We start from the raw sequence: 19,254 nt of genomic DNA, 5'->3' as shown, positions 1-19,254 counted from the left end.
TGTTAGACAACGTCTACTAAATTTAGCTGTAAAGCTTCATGTTTATGTAGAAGTCAATGGGAATCATACTAGGCAAAAGCAAGCCATTTTTTCAATCCAAAATTTTATAACTCACACAATCAAGGTATTCAATTTTTTTTATTCAATCGATAATATATGCAACTTTATTTAAAGTAGAAAAACACCTCTCAAATTCACAAAATCGAAAATTGATAAATACGCCCATTAACGTAATGTTCGATTTTGGTGCTAGCTACAACTTAATAATATCCTGAAAGTCCAATTACGATTTGTAGTTCTGAAAAAAATCCATGTAGTCATGTTGAGAAGCCATTAAGAAGCATTTTAGAATATTAGCAGCACAGATGAAATAAGCTTTAATGGAACATTTAATGGATTGCATAGTTACATGCCACAAAGGATCATTATGCAATTCGGGATAATAGGCGCTTTGCTGTGCACCAGGCCGTCGTATTTTTTCCTATGCAGAGGCAGAACTACATGAGAGTGGGTGGGTAGGGGTAGGACTACATGGGGTCTGCCCCCTGAAGACACCACAGCATGATCGTTCAATTATATAATAGAATAATTGTATGTTCCAGAAATTCACCCAACAGTTTATTAGAACTGTAAGCAAATTATAGTCATTTTCCTACTTCCAGCTTTTCTATCCTTAGTTGCCATTTTTTTACTTTCTTGTCTTACAATGCAACCTCCACTTTCTTCTTTATGGTTCCCACCAGTACCATTTGGTATGTCTGTAGTAATTATACAATAGGATACAATCATCCCAGTGTCCCTTGGGACGAATGTGTTTACTTGTGCGTGCTCTAAGAGCCGTAACACTCCGTGCCTTTCCACCTCGTTACTGGATAAACACTATTTCTTGACTAAAATTGTTAAATTAATCTTTTATTTATTTTTCCCCCTCCGGCTCTTAATTCAAGAAGGCAAAAGCTATCAGCAACCATAGCACCAACTGTTTATGTTGGAAGATCTACTGGCCAATCTGCAGGAGATTATTTAAGAGGTTGATAAATATTTCCATGGGATTAGTAATAATAATTTGAAAAAATCCCTCAGCCGAAATGAAGGGTTGTAATAATGAAAGGGACAATTGCTCCCTGAGTTACTGGTTATCCATTATGTATGCAATGACTTTCAGATCTCATTATAATTTAGCAGTGGGTAGTTTCATTCCGCTTTGTCACTAATATGTTTTTTCCGTCTGACTATTGTAATTGAGCATAAGATTAAATGTTGGAAATAGAGATGCACCAAATCCAGGATTTGGTTTGGGATTCAGCCAAGATTCGGCCATTTTCGTCAGGATTAGGGATGTAGCGAACCTCAAAAAAAAAGTGCGAAAGTTTGTGAACTTTGCGAACCCCATAGACTTCAATGGGAAGGCGAACTTTAAAACCTAGAAAAGCCATTTCTGGCCAGAAAACTGATTTTAAAGTTGTTTAAAGGGTGCCACGACCTGGACAGTGGCATGCAGGAGGGGGATCAAGGGCAAAAATTTCTCTGAAAAATACGTTGTTGACACAGCGTTGCGTAAAAACGCAAGCTGTTCCTATGTATACGCAAAGGCAGCTGGCAGACCTAGCGGAAATACGCTGCGTTTTTTGCTATTTTGCACTATTAGCACCATGGAAACGGGATTTGCTGAAAAACGCCATGTGTGGCTTGTGCGGCATTTTTAGGCTGAGAAAACCCGCAGCGGAAAAACGCCACGTGAACCCAAATTGCGAACATGCGCAAAAAGTTTGCGAACTTGCGAACACCCGATGTTTGCGCGAATTAGTTCGTCAGCGAACAGTTCGCTACATCTCTAGTCAGGATTCGGTCTAATTCACAGTCCTGGCCGAACCGAATCCGAATCCTACAAATCACGTGACTTTTTATCACGTAAACTTGGAAGCTGAAAATGTTTCTCGTGCTGCGACATTTAACCCTCCCAAAACCTAATTAGCATTGGCTAATTAGGATTCAGATTCGTCCGAATCCTTTACAAAGGATTCCGGGGTTCGGCTGAATTCGAAAAAGTATATACGGAAATATAAAATCTTCATGCAGTTATAATTTCATGTTTTTTATTGCATTGACTTTGGATCAATATCACAGTAAACAAACGGAGGAAATTCACAATGTTAAAAAACATGTCATATTTGCACTAACTTATCCACAGACCAATTTTCCATCATTTTATCACCTCTACCAACAAAGTGCAAAAATAGTTTTTTTTCCTGTTGTATGTTACACCTTTTTTATGAATTAGTCATAACACACAATGGGGCCGATTCACTAAAGTGCAAAATAACGTGCGCTATTCATAGCGTGCGGTAAAAATGTTATCGCGTCTAAATTATCGCGTCTTATCGCACGATTCACTATAAACATACTTGTGCTATTTTACGCGCGATATCGCATGCGTTATTTAACTCGCGAAAACTATTTCCATGAGGTATTTGACGGTACATGCGCTAAATAACGCACATGAATAGTCGCCGCATATAAAAAGGAGCTTAGAAATAGTGTATAAAAATTGTCGCCGCATATAAATAGTAGCCATATATAAATGGTAGCATATAAATAGTAGCCATATATAAATGGTAGCATATAAATAGTAGATGCTTATAAATAGTAGCCATATATAAATGGTAGCATATAAATAGTAGATGCTTATAAATAGTAGCCACTAGTGATGAGCAAATGTGTTCTGGTTATCTTTAGTGAAAAATTAGCAAAATCGAAACGGCAAAAATGTTGTGCGGGCAAAAAAATTGTTGCCCGCAACTAATATTTTTTGACGCCTGTGTCAATTTTTGGACGTGCGGTGAATGTTTGCGTGGCGAATTTTTCATGCGTTTTGCAGATTGTTTTGCGAAACGCATGAAAAAATTTGCCGTGGAAAAATTCGTCGCACGTCCAAAAATTTGCTGCGAATCCATGCCTGGCGAAACATTTCATCACTTGTAGCCGCATATAAATAGTCGTGCGAATAAACGCATGCCATGTTAGCCATACACGCCAATACTTGCGGAAAATTACTGTATTAAAAATGACCATTTCGCTGCAAACTGGCGGCTGCGTCACTCTAGGGGAAACACAGACTTGAATAAATAACACTGTAAGTCCATATTTTATTGCCAAAAGCTCATTTACTGTACTTTTCTATAATTATCGCCTGCCTGAAGTAGGTGTTAATTTTCGCACAGACTAATGCGATATTTAGCACGCCTTACTGTTTGTGAATCATGCGATCCTATTCTTTTCTGTGCGCTATTTAATTCATGCATTAAAACTAGCGCATGTGGTCGTGCGAAAAATAACGCATGCGATATGGCGACTTATGGCACGCGATAATACTATGGTGAATCGCTAATTATGGTGTCTAATCTAACGCAAAAAAGCGTGCGATAAATTTTATCGCACTTTAGTGAATCAGGCCCAATATTTTTACAGACATTTTTTATGCCAAAATTTCTGCGCCATAACCAAAATGTTGACAGGTTAATTTGGCTTAAGTCTGTACAGAGAACTTTTTTTGGTGAATAAACAATATTGTCACGGTGCAATAAATTGTTTGTTTGTCTTGGTTACTCCTTTGCCTACCATATACTGGAAATTGGGAAATTGGATACAATAACCTGTAAATTTAAATTATACCTTCAAAATTTGTCTGAACAGAATTCCAAAAAAAAAGAACCACATTTACTAAAATTCCTTTTTTTTTCTGGTCTTGAAAGTCGTATAAACTCGACATGGTATAAATTCGAATTAAACTCGATTGTTGCTGTATTTATAAAATGTCACGATAATGCTTGAATCATTCGAACGAAAATTTCTAGTTGAAAATATTGTTAAAACTTGAAAAAATTGAGATTAAACAGACATTCGTCTCCATGAATCCTCTTTATTTTTTCCCAAACAGAAAGTGCTTCAGCAGCCATTTTAGGAGCATTGGCACTTTGGGAAAAGATGTGTTTAAGTTCACTTGAAACTGGGTGAAACTCAAAACGATGATGGGATTAACTTTCTCTTGAAAATGTGTGAAATACAAAACAATGTGGGGATTAAGTTTCCCTTGAATCTGAGTGAAACTGAAAACAATGAGGGGACTATTCTAAGCCTCCATAGGACTCAATGGTACTCGACACATCAAACCTGTCGAATTTTTTTTTTTTTTTTTTTTAAGTTATCTGAACATAAATAAATCCAAAATTATGGGAGTTATTTTCAAAAAACTCAATTTTTCTGGGAACAATAACGAAAAAAAAACGAGTTCTGGCAAAAACCCAATTAAAAATCTTGAAATTATCTAGAAGTAACAAAACATCCAACTTTATCTCAAAATTGCTTAATAAATGTGCCCCTAAGTATGTAGTGATCCTCATCAGTCAATACAATGGGTGATATCATTTGACCTGTGGCATTAAAATACAGTATTGGTCCATTCTCACTAGTCCAGCTTTAAACTGGTGTTGGTTCAAGTTTCAGTTAGAGCACAGTGGGGGGAGTCACTGTTCAGTTTTGTTTGCCACAAATTTCAATAGTTTGGTTTAAAACTTAATGATCCATGCATAGGGGCTGATTCATCAAAGTACGAGTTTGAATCCCGAAATGGGTAAAATTCGGATTAGATATGATAATTTAGGGCTCAATGGCACTCTGCAGCTCCAACCCGGCCCAAGGAATGTCTCCCATAGGGCTCAATGGCACTCTGCAGCTCCAACCCGGCCCAAGGAAAGTCTCCCATAGGGCTCCATGGCACTCTGCAGCTCCAACCCGGCCCAAGGAAAGTCTCCCATAGGGCTCAATGGCACTCTGCAGCTTCAACCCGGCCCAAGGAAAGTCTCCCATAGGGCTCAATGGCACTCTGCAGCTCCAACCCGGCCCAAGGAAAGTCTCCCATAGGGTTCAATGGCACTCTGCAGCTCCAACCCGGCCCAAGGAAAGTCTCCCATAGGGCTCAATGGCACTCTGCAGCTCCAACCCGGCCCAAGGAAAGTCTCCCATAGGGCTCAATGGCACTCTGCAGCTCCAACCCGGCCCAAGGAAAGTCTCCCATAGGGCTCAATGGCACTCTGCAGCTCCAACCCGGCCCAAGGAAAGTCTCCCATAGGGCTCAATGGCACTCTGCAGCTCCAACCCGGCCCAAGGAAAGTCTCCCATAGGGCTCAATGGCACTCTGCAGCTCCAACCCGGCCCAAGGAAAGTCTCCCATAGGGCTCAATGGCACGCTGCAGCTCCAACCCGGCCCAAGGAAAGTCTCCCATAGGGCTCAATGGCACTCTGCAGCTCCAACCCGGCCCAAGGAAAGCCTCCCATAGGGCTCAATGGCACTCTGCAGCTCCAACCCGGCCCAAGGAAAGTCTCCCATAGGGTTCAATGGCACTCTGCAGCTCCAACCCAGCCCAAGGAAAGTCTCCCATAGGACTCAATGGAACTCTGCAGCTCCAACCCGGCCCAAGGAAAGTCTCCCATAGGGCTCAATGGCACTCTGCAGCTCCAACCCGGCCCAAGAAAAGTCTCCCATAGGGCTCAATTGCACTCTGCAGCTCCAACCTGGCCCAAGGAAAGTCTCCCATAGGACTCAATGGCACTCTGCAGGTCCAACCCGGCCCAAGGAAAGTCTCCCATAGGGCTCAATGGCACTCTGCAGCTCCAACCCGGCCCAAGGAAAGTCTCCCATAGGGCTCAATGGCACTCTGCAGCTCCAACCCGGCCCAAGGAAAGTCTCCCATAGGGCTCAATGGCACTCTGCAGCTCCAACCCGGCCCAAGGAAAGTCTCCCATAGGGCTCAATGGCACTCTGCAGCTCCAACCCGGCCCAAGGAAAGTCTCCCATAGGGCTCAATGGCACTCTGCAGCTCCAACCCGGCCCAAGGAAAGTCTCCCATAGGGCTCAATGGCACGCTGCAGCTCCAACCCGGCCCAAGGAAAGTCTCCCATAGGGCTCAATGGCACTCTGCAGCTCCAACCCGGCCCAAGGAAAGCCTCCCATAGGGCTCAATGGCACTCTGCAGCTCCAACCCGGCCCAAGGAAAGTCTCCCATAGGGTTCAATGGCACTCTGCAGCTCCAACCCAGCCCAAGGAAAGTCTCCCATAGGACTCAATGGAACTCTGCAGGTCCAACCCGGCCCAAGAAAAGTCTCCCATAGGGCTCAATTGCACTCTGCAGCTCCAACCTGGCCCAAGGAAAGTCTCCCATAGGACTCAATGGCACTCTGCAGGTCCAACCCGGCCCAAGGAAAGTCTCCCATAGGGCTCAATGGCACTCTGCAGCTCCAACCTGGCCCAAGGAAAGTCTCCCATAGAGCTCAATGGAACTCTGCAGCTCCAACCCAACCCAAGGAAAGTCTCCCATAGGGCTCAATGGCACGCTGCAGCTCCAACCCGGCCCAAGGAAAGTCTCCCATAGGGCTCAATGGCACGCTGCAGCTCCAACCCGGCCCAAGGAAAGTCTCCCATAGGGCTCAATGGCACTCTGCAGCTCCAACCCGGCCCAAGGAAAGCCTCCCATAGGGCTCAATGGCACTCTGCAGCTCCAACCTGGCCCAAGGAAAGCCTCCCATAGGGCTCAATGGCACTCTGCAGCTCCAACCCGGCCCAAGGAAAGCCTCCCATAGAGCTCAATGGCACTCTGCAGCTCCAACCCGGCCCAAGGAAAGTCTCCCATAGGGCTCAATGGCACTCTGCAGCTCCAACCCAGTCCAAGGAAAGTCTCCCATAGGACTCAATGGAACTCTGCAGCTCCAACCTGGCCCAAGGAAAGTCTCCCATAGGGCTCAATGGCACTCTGCAGCTCCAACCCGGCCCAAGAAAAGTCTCCCATAGGGCTCAATGGCACTCTGCAGCTTCAACCCGGCCCAAGGAAAGTCTCCCATAGGGCTCAATGGCACTCTGCAGCTCCAACCCGGCCCAAGGAAAGTCTCCCATAGGGTTCAATGGCACTCTGCAGCTCCAACCCGGCCCAAGGAAAGCCTCCCATAGGGCTCAATGGCACTCTGCAGCTCCAACCCGGCCCAAGGAAAGTCTCCCATAGGGTTCAATGGCACTCTGCAGCTCCAACCCAGCCCAAGGAAAGTCTCCCATAGGACTCAATGGAACTCTGCAGCTCCAACCCGGCCCAAGGAAAGTCTCCCATAGGGCTCAATGGCACTCTGCAGCTCCAACCCGGCCCAAGAAAAGTCTCCCATAGGGCTCAATTGCACTCTGCAGCTCCAACCTGGCCCAAGGAAAGTCTCCCATAGGACTCAATGGCACTCTGCAGGTCCAACCCGGCCCAAGGAAAGTCTCCCATAGGGCTCAATGGCACTCTGCAGCTCCAACCTGGCCCAAGGAAAGTCTCCCATAGAGCTCAATGGAACTCTGCAGCTCCAACCCAGCCCAAGGAAAGTCTCCCATAGGGCTCAATGGCACGCTGCAGCTCCAACCCGGCCCAAGGAAAGTCTCCCATAGGGCTCAATGGCACGCTGCAGCTCCAACCCGGCCCAAGGAAAGTCTCCCATAGGGCTCAATGGCACTCTGCAGCTCCAACCCGGCCCAAGGAAAGCCTCCCATAGGGCTCAATGGCACTCTGCAGCTCCAACCTGGCCCAAGGAAAGCCTCCCATAGGGCTCAATGGCACTCTGCAGCTCCAACCCGGCCCAAGGAAAGCCTCCCATAGAGCTCAATGGCACTCTGCAGCTCCAACCCGGCCCAAGGAAAGTCTCCCATAGGGCTCAATGGCACTCTGCAGCTCCAACCCAGCCCAAGGAAAGTCTCCCATAGGACTCAATGGAACTCTGCAGCTCCAACCTGGCCCAAGGAAAGTCTCCCATAGGGCTCAATGGCACTCTGCAGCTCCAACCCGGCCCAAGAAAAGTCTCCCATAGGGCTCAATGGCACTCTGCAGCTTCAACCCGGCCCAAGGAAAGTCTCCCATAGGGCTCAATGGCACTCTGCAGCTCCAACCCGGCCCAAGGAAAGTCTCCCATAGGGTTCAATGGCACTCTGCAGCTCCAACCCGGCCCAAGGAAAGTCTCCCATAGGGCTCAATGGCACTCTGCAGCTCCAACCCGGCCCAAGGAAAGTCTCCCATAGGGCTCAATGGCACTCTGCAGCTCCAACCCGGCCCAAGGAAAGTCTCCCATAGGGCTCAATGGCACTCTGCAGCTCCAACCCGGCCCAAGGAAAGTCTCCCATAGGGCTCAATCGCACTCTGCAGCTCCAACCCGGCCCAAGGAAAGTCTCCCATAGGGCTCAATGGCACTCTGCAGCTCCAACCCGGCCCAAGGAAAGTCTCCCATAGGGCTCAATGGCACGCTGCAGCTCCAACCCGGCCCAAGGAAAGTCTCCCATAGGGCTCAATGGCACTCTGCAGCTCCAACCCGGCCCAAGGAAAGCCTCCCATAGGGCTCAATGGCACTCTGCAGCTCCAACCCGGCCCAAGGAAAGTCTCCCATAGGGTTCAATGGCACTCTGCAGCTCCAACCCAGCCCAAGGAAAGTCTCCCATAGGACTCAATGGAACTCTGCAGCTCCAACCTGGCCCAAGGAAAGTCTCCCATAGGGCTCAATGGCACTCTGCAGCTCCAACCCGGCCCAAGAAAAGTCTCCCATAGGGCTCAATTGCACTCTGCAGCTCCAACCTGGCCCAAGGAAAGTCTCCCATAGGACTCAATGGCACTCTGCAGGTCCAACCCGGCCCAAGGAAAGTCTCCCATAGGGCTCAATGGCACTCTGCAGCTCCAACCTGGCCCAAGGAAAGTCTCCCATAGAGCTCAATGGAACTCTGCAGCTCCAACCCAGCCCAAGGAAAGTCTCCCATAGGGCTCAATGGCACGCTGCAGCTCCAACCCGGCCCAAGGAAAGTCTCCCATAGGGCTCAATGGCACTCTGCAGCTCCAACCCGGCCCAAGGAAAGCCTCCCATAGGGCTCAATGGCACTCTGCAGCTCCAACCCGGCCCAAGGAAAGCCTCCCATAGGGCTCAATGGCACTCTGCAGCTCCAACCCGGCCCAAGGAAAGCCTCCCATAGAGCTCAATGGCACTCTGCAGCTCCAACCCGGCCCAAGGAAAGTCTCCCATAGGGCTCAATGGCACTCTGCAGCTCCAACCCGGCCCAAGGAAAGTCTCCCATAGGGTTCAATGGCACTCTGCAGCTCCAACCCAGCCCAAGGAAAGTCTCCCATAGGACTCAATGGAACTCTGCAGCTCCAACCTGGCCCAAGGAAAGTCTCCCATAGGGCTCAATGGCACTCTGCAGCTCCAACCCGGCCCAAGAAAAGTCTCCCATAGGGCTCAATTGCACTCTGCAGCTCCAACCCAGCCCAAGGAAAGTCTCCCATAGGACTCAATGGCACTCTGCAGCTCCAACCCTGCCCAAGGAAAGTCTCCCATAGGGCTCAATGGCACTCTGCAGGTCCAACCCGGCCCAAGGAAAGTCTCCCATAGAGCTCAATGGAACTCTGCAGCTCCAACCCGGCCCAAGGAAAGTCTCCCATAGGGCTCAATGGCACTCTGCAGCTCCAACCCGGCCCAAGGAAAGTCTCCCATAGGGCTCAATGGCACTCTGCAGCTCCAACCCGGCCCAAGGAAAGTCTCCCATAGGGCTCAATGGCACTCTGCAGCTCCAACCTGGCCCAAGGAAAGTCTCCCATAGGGCTCAATGGCACTCTGCAGCTCCAACCTGGCCCTAGGAAAGTCTCCCATAGGGCTCAATGGCACTCTGCAGCTCCAACCTGGCCCAAGGAAAGTCACGATAACAAAGCTTTAATGAATCCGAAACTTTCGTATTTGTTGTGACAAACACAATTTTGTCGCTTAAATTTTGTCACAAAGTACGAAAAAGTTGTGCAAATTAACGAAAAAATCGCAGAAAATACACACAGAACAAAAACAAAAATACTATTTTTTTCTATTCGGAAACAATCGTACTTTGATGAATGTGCCCCATAGACTACCAGTTGTTGGCTCATTTTATTCACTGAAATATCTCTAATCCTTTGCAGTACCTTTAACTGTTTTTATTCCTCCCATGATGTTAGCAATTTATTATATATATACTGTATATACTGTACAGTATACTGGTTTGTCCCTGAGGAAGAGCACAGTTGGTGCTCGAAACGTTGGATCGTTTTCATTAAAAAAAATTTTGTTTTCTAACAAAGTCCCTGCGTGTGCGGCTCATTGTCTTGCTATATACATGGTTTTTGCAAGCACCTGGGGCATTTGATTACTATTAGGGTCTGCTCTGTTCTTTTCTATATATATATATATATTAGATTTACACTGCTTTCAATTTTGTTATTAGAATATTATTTAAAAATAACCCTGTTGCTTTAATTCTTTCCTTTTTTCTGTTTTTCTTTTTCTTCTGTAGGTCCTGGAGGTTCCAAGTTTACTATCGGCAAATCAATTTGGCTTCTTTGGGCATTGGTATTTAATAATTCAGTTCCGGTGGAAAATCCTAAAGGCACCACAAGCAAAATCATGGTTCTCATCTGGGCATTCTTTGCTGTCATATTCTTGGCCAGCTACACTGCCAACCTGGCTGCCTTTATGATCCAGGAAGAATATGTAGATACCGTGTCTGGACTCAGTGATAAAAAAGTAAGGGACTAAAAAGGCTTGTTGCTAATTTCTGTTTTAACTGAAAACCTTCATGAATTGGCATCTTAGGAAGAGAGAAGGTTCTCTGATGCTATATCATATGGCATATTGATTAGCTATAGCAAGGATGCCCAACCTTTCTTACTTGTGAGCCACAGTCAAATGTAAAAAGACTTGGAGAGCAACACAAGCACCATAAAAGTTCATGGAGGAGCCAAATAAGGGCTGTGATTGGCTATTAGGCAGCCTCTATGCACACTATCAGCTTACAGGGGGCTTTATTTGGTAGGAAATCTTGTTTTTATTCAACCAAAACTTGCCCCCAAGTCAGGAATTCAAAAATAACTGCCTGGTTTGGGGGCACTGAGAGCAACATCCAAGGGGTTGGGGAGCAACATGTTGCCCCTGAGCCACTGGTTGGGGATCACTGAGCTATAGCAATGAGATACCACTTGTAGATTCAGTCCAAAAGGACCCAGCTACATAAATAAATAGTTTTGCTGTATTATGATGTCAGCATATGCGTTAGCATGGTAAAGAACAGATTTAATCAACCCACTTCCCTGAAGCTGTCATTGGACAGTTCAGCTTGCACTCAAGGAAGAAAGCTAAAAGTCCCTATTAAAGATCAACAAAATATCAGTCTTTCATGTTAATCATATTCCTAGTTAGTTGATCCTTGGGAAACCAATATGATTATATATATAGAGAGAGAGGTATGGAAACTGTTACCCAGAATGCTCAGGACCTGTGATATGACTTTTTGCTGTTTTTTTGTATTTTTTTAATGCTAGCTGATTTAAGAATTAGTTCAAACTGAATCGCCCAGCTCATGTTTTCATTCATAGTTCCATTCACTTTCAAGGATAAAATAACACAGATGTTTTATTAAACTAGAAAAAAAAAGTTTTTAGAGAATATTCCCATTGACACAAACTAAATTTTTTTTTTTTGGCAACTTTTTTTTTTCTTTAATAAATCCCGGCTACTGATGATTTCAGAAAACACTGTTCACATTCATGTTTTTTTTCTGTGTTTGGGGAAAAAAGGCTTTATACAAATATTAATAGAGCAAAATCACATTCTAGTTCTATATCTTCCCCTAGATTGCTTGAAAATCTGTTATGTTATCATCACAAGAGGAGCATTTTTGTTTCTTTATCATAATACTCTTTTTGTCCTTCCGAATCTCTTATATCAGTCTTAGGATGTCAACTGAGAAGCCAAATTTATCATTCTCTAGAATGCATTTGACTGAGCAATTGAACACCACTCTGTGCTATTAGGTGCAAAGGTGGCCATACAAGGGCTGATTCTAGCTGCCGATATCCATCCTTTAGGCCAATTTGGCCCGTGTATGGGCAAGAACGATGGGCCTCCCTGACTGACATCTGGCCTGAAATCGACCAGATCTCGATGGAGCAGGTTTGATTTGAATGGGACTCCATTGGCTCAATGATGTGGTTCCTGAACCAGCGGGTGCCTATACCCTCTGTTCTAATTAGATCTGTTGACCCTGGGGCCAAACAACCAAATTAGCCCAATAATGCCCATCCGTAGGCGGGGATATAGGGAGAAGATGGCAAGGTCACCAAGCGAGCAGATCTTACCGTGTATGGCCACCTTAAGAACTCAGCGTTACTGCTAAGTAATAAGTACCAAGCATTGTTAAATCTGCCTTTATGTTCAGTTTAGATTAATTCTGCATAAAGTTGGTACATATATGGGCTCTAAATGAAGTTTATGACCTTATCATTGGCTATCATGTCTAGTCATTGGGCGAACTGCCTGCCAGGATCATATCAGTCATCTATAATTGAATAAGGTAAATATTATATTTGGTGCAGTTCTTCCTAGATGGTAGGCAGGTAGAAGTAGGTAGAAGTTATTAGTTGTGAAATGTCAGCTGAGGGTTCGATCTGGAGGTATGCTCAATGACTAATAGTAGGCAATGAATTATCCAGGATTAGTATTAGCAGGAAAAGGGGCCAAGTTTGCTCCCAGCGCTCAGATAGCTTTTTTTAGCCTGTGTATGAGGTTTCTCTGATGCTTGGCCAAGCACTGTTGTAGGCTCATATGTCTTGTGATTGCTTGGCTGCTCGTGACATCACTTCTCAAATAAGCAGTTGGCTGATGATATTGTGGGAAGAAAGCATCCAATATATCATTAAATTAGCTTGCCTTGCCAGCCTAATGAATTGTGACCAAGTTACTTATAAACAGCAATGTGACCTACACGTCACCGAACAGGTGCACGCCGCCATTCTGCTATTATATATGCAAAAACCCAACATAGAGATGGGTAGAAAACATGTTGTAACTTGTAAAACCAGTGGTTAGTCAGTCAGGATTAAAAACACGCACTGATGCCAAGTCATTATTAGAACAAATACTGACTCATGATTGCTGGAAAAATTCTACCACAATGCTTAATTGCAGAGGCCCCGTCGCAATGTGACTTTCTACATATACCTTGGGAAGGCATGAAAGCCAGGCTAAAGATAGAACATAAAAGGAGGGTGGCTGCAAATGGAATGGAAAATGTCACTTGTTGCACAGATAAGATTTCTCTTTCTTCATAATCACAGGATAATCACGTTCTTCAATCACTGTTATTAGCTGGAGCCCCGAGACAGAAACCTCTATATTGCCAGAAAAGGTTATCCAAGTTATATGGGATTATTTACATATACACTATATCTATATATACTGTATATATAATTATATATATATGTAGAGAGAGAGTGAGTATGGAGGTATATACAGGGCTGTATTAAGGTTCGAGACCACCCTAGGCATTATACCTAAATAAGGTCCCTAGGTTAAGGAAGCCCTAGGCACAGGTCCTCAGGTGCCTGTATATAAATAGTGCCCTGGGTATACATGTGCAATATATTGTATATTCTATGATACTGAATAACTTATCAAACTCATATAGGCTTGCATTAGTTATTATTGCTGCCTTATAGAGCTCTGGGCCCAGACTTTATTTCAGCCAGGTCCCTATCTGCAATGAGTTTGAGTTTGCATGGGTTTCTTTTAGGTTCAGTCCTCCCACACTTGAAATCATAGAGAAAAATGAATTAGCCCCTGGTCACAAAATTGACTATAGTTTGTTTGTGGGTCAGGGACCTTAGAGGGGCAAACAGGGAAGCCGAAGCTACTCGATGTCTTGTGTAGATAATTAGATTACCAATGCACAGATAATCCTACCTGCATAATGGATTCCTGCTAACAGTGTGATGGGTGGAGGTTGGATGCTGGTAATCTAATTATCTATCATGGTATGTGGAGGACCTAAGGTATATATGCAGACATGTACTGTATACTCATATCTGAATGACATGCAAGTTAGGGGGGCATGTAGGTGGCAGTCAGGGTCAGACTGGGGGTGAAGGGCCCACCGGGGCTGCTGCCCCAGGGGCCCCGTACCCCCCAAGGGGCCCCCCAGCTGCATCCCCACAGGGGCCCCCGCTGTGCTGTCTATCCCCTCTAACAGGGGCCACTGCCCGACGTCCTCCCCTGATCACGCTTAAGTGACGGGACACCTGCGGGTGGGGGAGCACCGTAAGGGGTCGGGTCTGGGCCACTGGGGCCCACTGGGTTTTTCCCAGTGTCCCTGCAGCCCAGTCTGACCCTAGTTGTGTATTCATGGGGGTATCTACAGCTATCTGTGCTCTGAAGCAAATGCGCCCACTGCCCCTCACCAATACAATGCTGCAGTCAAGGAAAAGGGGCAGGTCCCTATGCTCTGAATCAAAGGCAGCAATGCAAAAAGAGCAAGATGTAGCACGCAAAGTGCAAAAAAATTGGCAGTTGTGGACTTGTTTTGCAATTTGTTTACGGCGTTCTGTAAGGAAAATGACCCCTATAAACATCTTGGGCTGTCACCCTACTTCTTAAGCTAAACACAAAGGGGGTTATATAATAAAAGGTACTACGGTTGCCATGGGGCAGTAACCAATAGCAACCAATCAGCAGATAGAATTTACTAGTCACTTGTTTAAAAGCAAATATCTTATTGGTTGCTATGGGTTACTGATACTGGGCAAAATGATTGCCTATTATTACATATAGGGAATAATGTTTTACTTTGAGTAATTCCTATGAGCCCTATAGATGTAAATACCCACAAAGTGCAAATGACCCAATATGCTATTCACAAATATAGCATGAAAATGTTGCTACAACTCAACCATGTATCATTGCATGAAAAAGTATTTCATTTTTATGTAAAAAAAAAAAGGCACAAGTTGTATTTAATCCAGACCAGGGCTAGAGAAATACTGGAAAATTACTTTCTGCCGTGGATCCTTTGATCTGTGTCCCCTTTCCCGAGAGATGTGATTTCTCATTCTGCTCACTGGACTGAATAGAAGGTCCCAAAAATGCCCAATTGCAGCCTTTACTTCATCTTAATAAATCGAATCTTGTCATTCCCCCCCCCCCCCAATTTTCTTATTGAACAGATATCTAATTACACGAGAGAGATGTGCATGGAGATAAACCACACAATTCTAAATGAGATTTGTCCCGCTACAAAAGAAAACAGAAGATTCATTTTTATAAGATTTTTATACATTTTGTAGTTTGGTGATCAATAGCTGAGCCATTTATGGGGCAAAATGTTCCTGCATCTCATTGTTTCTCTTTCTTGTCTTCAGATGGTTTGTCTATAGAAGGAAAACACATTACATATTTTGGGATGTTTAATGAGATATAGAATAAGAAAAATCATTGGTAATTAAGTTTATTTTTAGCCAGTTAAATGCTCTCCCCCAATCTGTTCTTCTATCAAATACATTTGGCCTTCGTTGCCTTAAATTATTAAGAAGAACAAGGTCTGTGTGTACGTGTTTAAAGGGAAATTGTACTCTGTTTATAATAAGGATTTTTCTTCTACCGTATTTACATTTGGTTTAATAATTGAAAAATATAGGGCAGTGATCCCCAACCAGTGGCTCGGGGGCAACATGTTTCTCACCAACCCCTTGGATGTTGCTCCCAGGGGCCTCAAAGCAGGTGCTTATTTTTGAATTCCTGACTTGGGGGCAGGTTTTGGTTGCGTGAAAACCAGAAGTACTGTCAAACAGAGCCTCCTGTAGGCTGCCAGTCAACATAGGGGCTCCCATAAAGCAAATCACAGCCCATATCTGGCACCCCAGGAACCATTTCTATAGTTGTTTTACTACCCCAGGCACCAGACCCTGATAGAGTTCACATCTTTCTATAGATAGGTTGTCCTTTGGAAAGGTAGTTAATTGTAAGTTGAAGTTTAGGGTGCTTCCAGGGTAGGTGGGCCCTGATGGCTGTTGCCGCACCCCCTGGCCACCGGTGTCCTCCCCTGACGTGTTTCACTTATGCATGCTCAGGGGAGGACTTTGGGAGGGGGATGGAGCGAGGCAGGGTATGCAGCCGGTGGGCCCTACACCCCCCAGCCCGACCCTGGGTGCATTCTCTCAGTAGGACACAAAGACCAGCTAGGCTACATGTAGGTGTTGCCACCAGGGTGGGGGGGGGGCTGCCAATGCAAGAAAGAGTGAGCAAGAATCAGCCAGGACACTGAGTAATACCCAAACAATAAACTGGCATAAGTACAGGGGTGACCCCAAAACATATCTACATGTTTTACTAGTCCATAAGGGGCCCTGAATAGTGATCAGCGCAACTACCTACTTTTCCTTCATTGAGGGTAGGAGATACTTTTTTATTTTGTATACTGAGATGGGCATCTGTTGTGGGTCACACAAGCTTATAATGCTCATATGAATCTGCCTGTCTGATTTTTTAATGTATATAGAATGTATCATTAATATAAACTTATCTGTAAACGGTGCCCCATTGTCTAGATGATTGTGTTAAACTGTATTACTTTTATGTTATGCTTGTTGGCTAGTGATAAGCGAATTTTTTTCACCAGGCATGGATTCGCTGCAAAATTATGCATTTCACCACTGGTGAATTTTTTTGTGAAACTGCTGCAAAATTTCACTGTGAAAAATTAGCGAGCGCATAAAAAAAGGTGTGGCCACATAAAAAAGGCATTGTTGTGTCAAAAAAAGGCATGGGCACGTCAATAGGGGCACACCCATGTCAAAAATGTTGTGCCTTATCAGTTTTGTGAATTTTTAGGCAAATGGGACAGATTCACTCATTACTATTGATTTCCCAAACAATATTAAATTTAAACTAAACCTATTTTAGTTTAAAATTAACCAGTTTAGCAGGTAGGAAGCGCAATAAGTCTGGAAATATTCATTTTTTTGCCACCGTAGCTTTATAAAGTGGAAGAATAATGGATGAAGGGGGCCATATTTAATTTAGCTGACTGCACATAAAATTTGAAATGCTTGAATCGTGGTCTGTTTTAATCTTCATTTACTCCTGATGAAATGAGACCTTTGTGCAATGATGCTTATGGCTCACTGTCTAGAACATTTAGATTTTTCACAGTTTCTCTTTTATTAAAAGCCAATAAAATGCCCTTTGTTTATAACTTAGACAGTAGAACCTGCAGAGAGAGAGGTTTACTGTAAACAATCAGAGGCTTGAAACAACTGGCACAGAGCTCTTTTAGACCCATTTCAAGGTAAATAGCCACTATTAGATGAGATAGTTCATGATGCTATGTGCAACATCTGGTAAAGGCAGCACATTATATGCTTGTCATTTATGATTTGGAGAAAGGAGATGTATATAAACAGACACGGCCTATAATATTTTGTCCATAGGGAATGCAGAGATCTTATTCTAACAAAGGAAAAAAACATAATCCATTGGCTCATTTGCAATAAACAGAATTTTACTGATCCATTTTCAGCCAAACACAGATCTTGCACCTGTTTTGTAGATTTTAATTTTGCAAATGTTCTTTTTTTTTCTCTCTAAATCAGTTCCAGAGACCTCATGAACAGTACCCGCCTCTGAAATTTGGCACTGTTCCCAATGGCAGTACTGAAAAGAACATTCGTAGCAATTACCCAGATATGCATGCCTACATGATCAAATACAACCAGCGGCACGTGGAGGACGCCTTGCAAAATCTTAAGACTGGGTAAGTGATCGCTGCGGATCAGGTTGTGAGTAGATCCAAACAATTTGCTCAGTGCTATCAATTGTTCACTAGCAATGACTTTATAGGTTACATATTATACATACTTTATTTATACTTTATAATAAAGTTCATAATAGTTCATAATATCTATTAAATCTATGAAAAAAACCTCAAGAATACAGTTTCAAAACAGGGGGTTTGATTTACAAGTTATGATTTTATGATCATAAAACTGCCAAGTGACCATTCTATGTCAAGGTAAATGTCATATGGGGGGCCATTTTCATACACTTGCTTCTTTCCGCTTGGTTGCATTTAGTGAAAAAAGTATCTCTTGACCAAAGAATAGGTCCCAAAGGCTCTATGTAGCTCACAGGGGAGAGGTCTAGAAGACCGGTCCATATTTTTCATGGATAAATCTGCTAAAAGTACAAAGGGGTTGTGGGAACACTCCAAGCTAGTAAAAGTATCATGGAACTTCATTGGCCCCATTTTTTATTATTTTATTTTTTATGATACACACAATTGGCAAGACATAATACCATATGTCAATATAGAGCCCATATGGTGGTCCCAACTATTTTTCGTGACCAAAACATTGATCTTACAGGCTGATCCTCTCTGCTGCGACTTTTATAGGGGAGATATCTCCAAATGTACCATTACAAGAATGGGTGTTTTTACATTACATTATCTGACTTTATTCCAGAACAGAAACATAATGCTGGAGAGGTTTATTTTATTTATTTATTTTTTTATCTATTTGGCATGTCTCACCAAGCTAATTTTTTTATTTTGATTATTTACCCCCCCCCCCCAAAAAAAATGTGTAAGTAAGTAGAGATCTCTAGTACTAAATTTTTCGGTTTGGACCCCAACACCCGCTTAGCTCATCTCACGACAATGTCACAGTCAGATGAACATATGGGCATAGTAGTAGTCACCCTGCTTAAATTCCAGTGAATTCCACAACAGAAAAATGACAGAAAATAAGTACTCAGCACTGGTCTTGAGACTTGAGACTTTCGCTGTCTATGCTTCTATAGAGAAAGTTGCAATATTGCCATGTTAGGAGAAAAGAAACTCAAGGGCAAATTTCCGCATTTCGTCACTGGTGGATTATTTCGCGAAACAGGCGTAAAAATTGGTTGCGTAACAAAAAATCCTTGCCCATGCCAAAATTTTTAGTTTTTTTTACACACGTGCCAAAAAAAAATTATACACGCAAGAAGTTTTGTCCTACGTTTTTTTTTCCTGCCAGAACTTACTTGCCACTTGAATTTTTCCCCATTGACTTTAATGGATTACACAAGGTCTAAAGTAGTGTAAGATAATGGTGTCAAATCTGGGGTTCAGGCTCGTAAAATAAAACATCTTGATAAATTTGCCATTTTACACAGCTTTTCATACTCATTTTGGTGTTGTTTTACACAGTAGGATAAATAGGCCCTAAGGGCGCCAGTATAAAAGATTCTACTAGTGCCATGTTACAAGTCATTAGTAGTTTGTACCCAAGGATGAACTGAGAGCATGGCTTAATGTTGTAGTAGCGGATGGAAATAAAAGGATGCAGCAGGACCTTATGCTTGGCATAACTG

General features: G+C 43.9%; 1 protein-coding gene across 1 annotated transcript in view; it reads left to right on the top strand.

The window, feature by feature from the left end:
• The window catches only part of grin2d (glutamate receptor, ionotropic, N-methyl D-aspartate 2D), a 133,442-nt gene that overhangs the window by 83,417 nt on the left and 30,771 nt on the right, over positions 1–19,254 (top strand). Inside the window, exons 8-9 of the mRNA XM_031906599.1 lie at positions 10,373–10,602; positions 17,496–17,656. Coding sequence (XP_031762459.1) covers positions 10,373–10,602; positions 17,496–17,656 — 391 coding nt within the window. The remainder of the gene's footprint in view (positions 1–10,372; positions 10,603–17,495; positions 17,657–19,254) is intronic.

This window comes from Xenopus tropicalis, chromosome 7 (assembly GCF_000004195.4).
Source record: "Xenopus tropicalis strain Nigerian chromosome 7, UCB_Xtro_10.0, whole genome shotgun sequence".
In the NCBI taxonomy this organism is placed as follows: Eukaryota; Metazoa; Chordata; class Amphibia; order Anura; family Pipidae; genus Xenopus; species Xenopus tropicalis.
The sequence above is the reverse complement of the archived record's forward strand: the minus strand, read 5'-3'. Positions and strand labels throughout refer to the sequence as shown.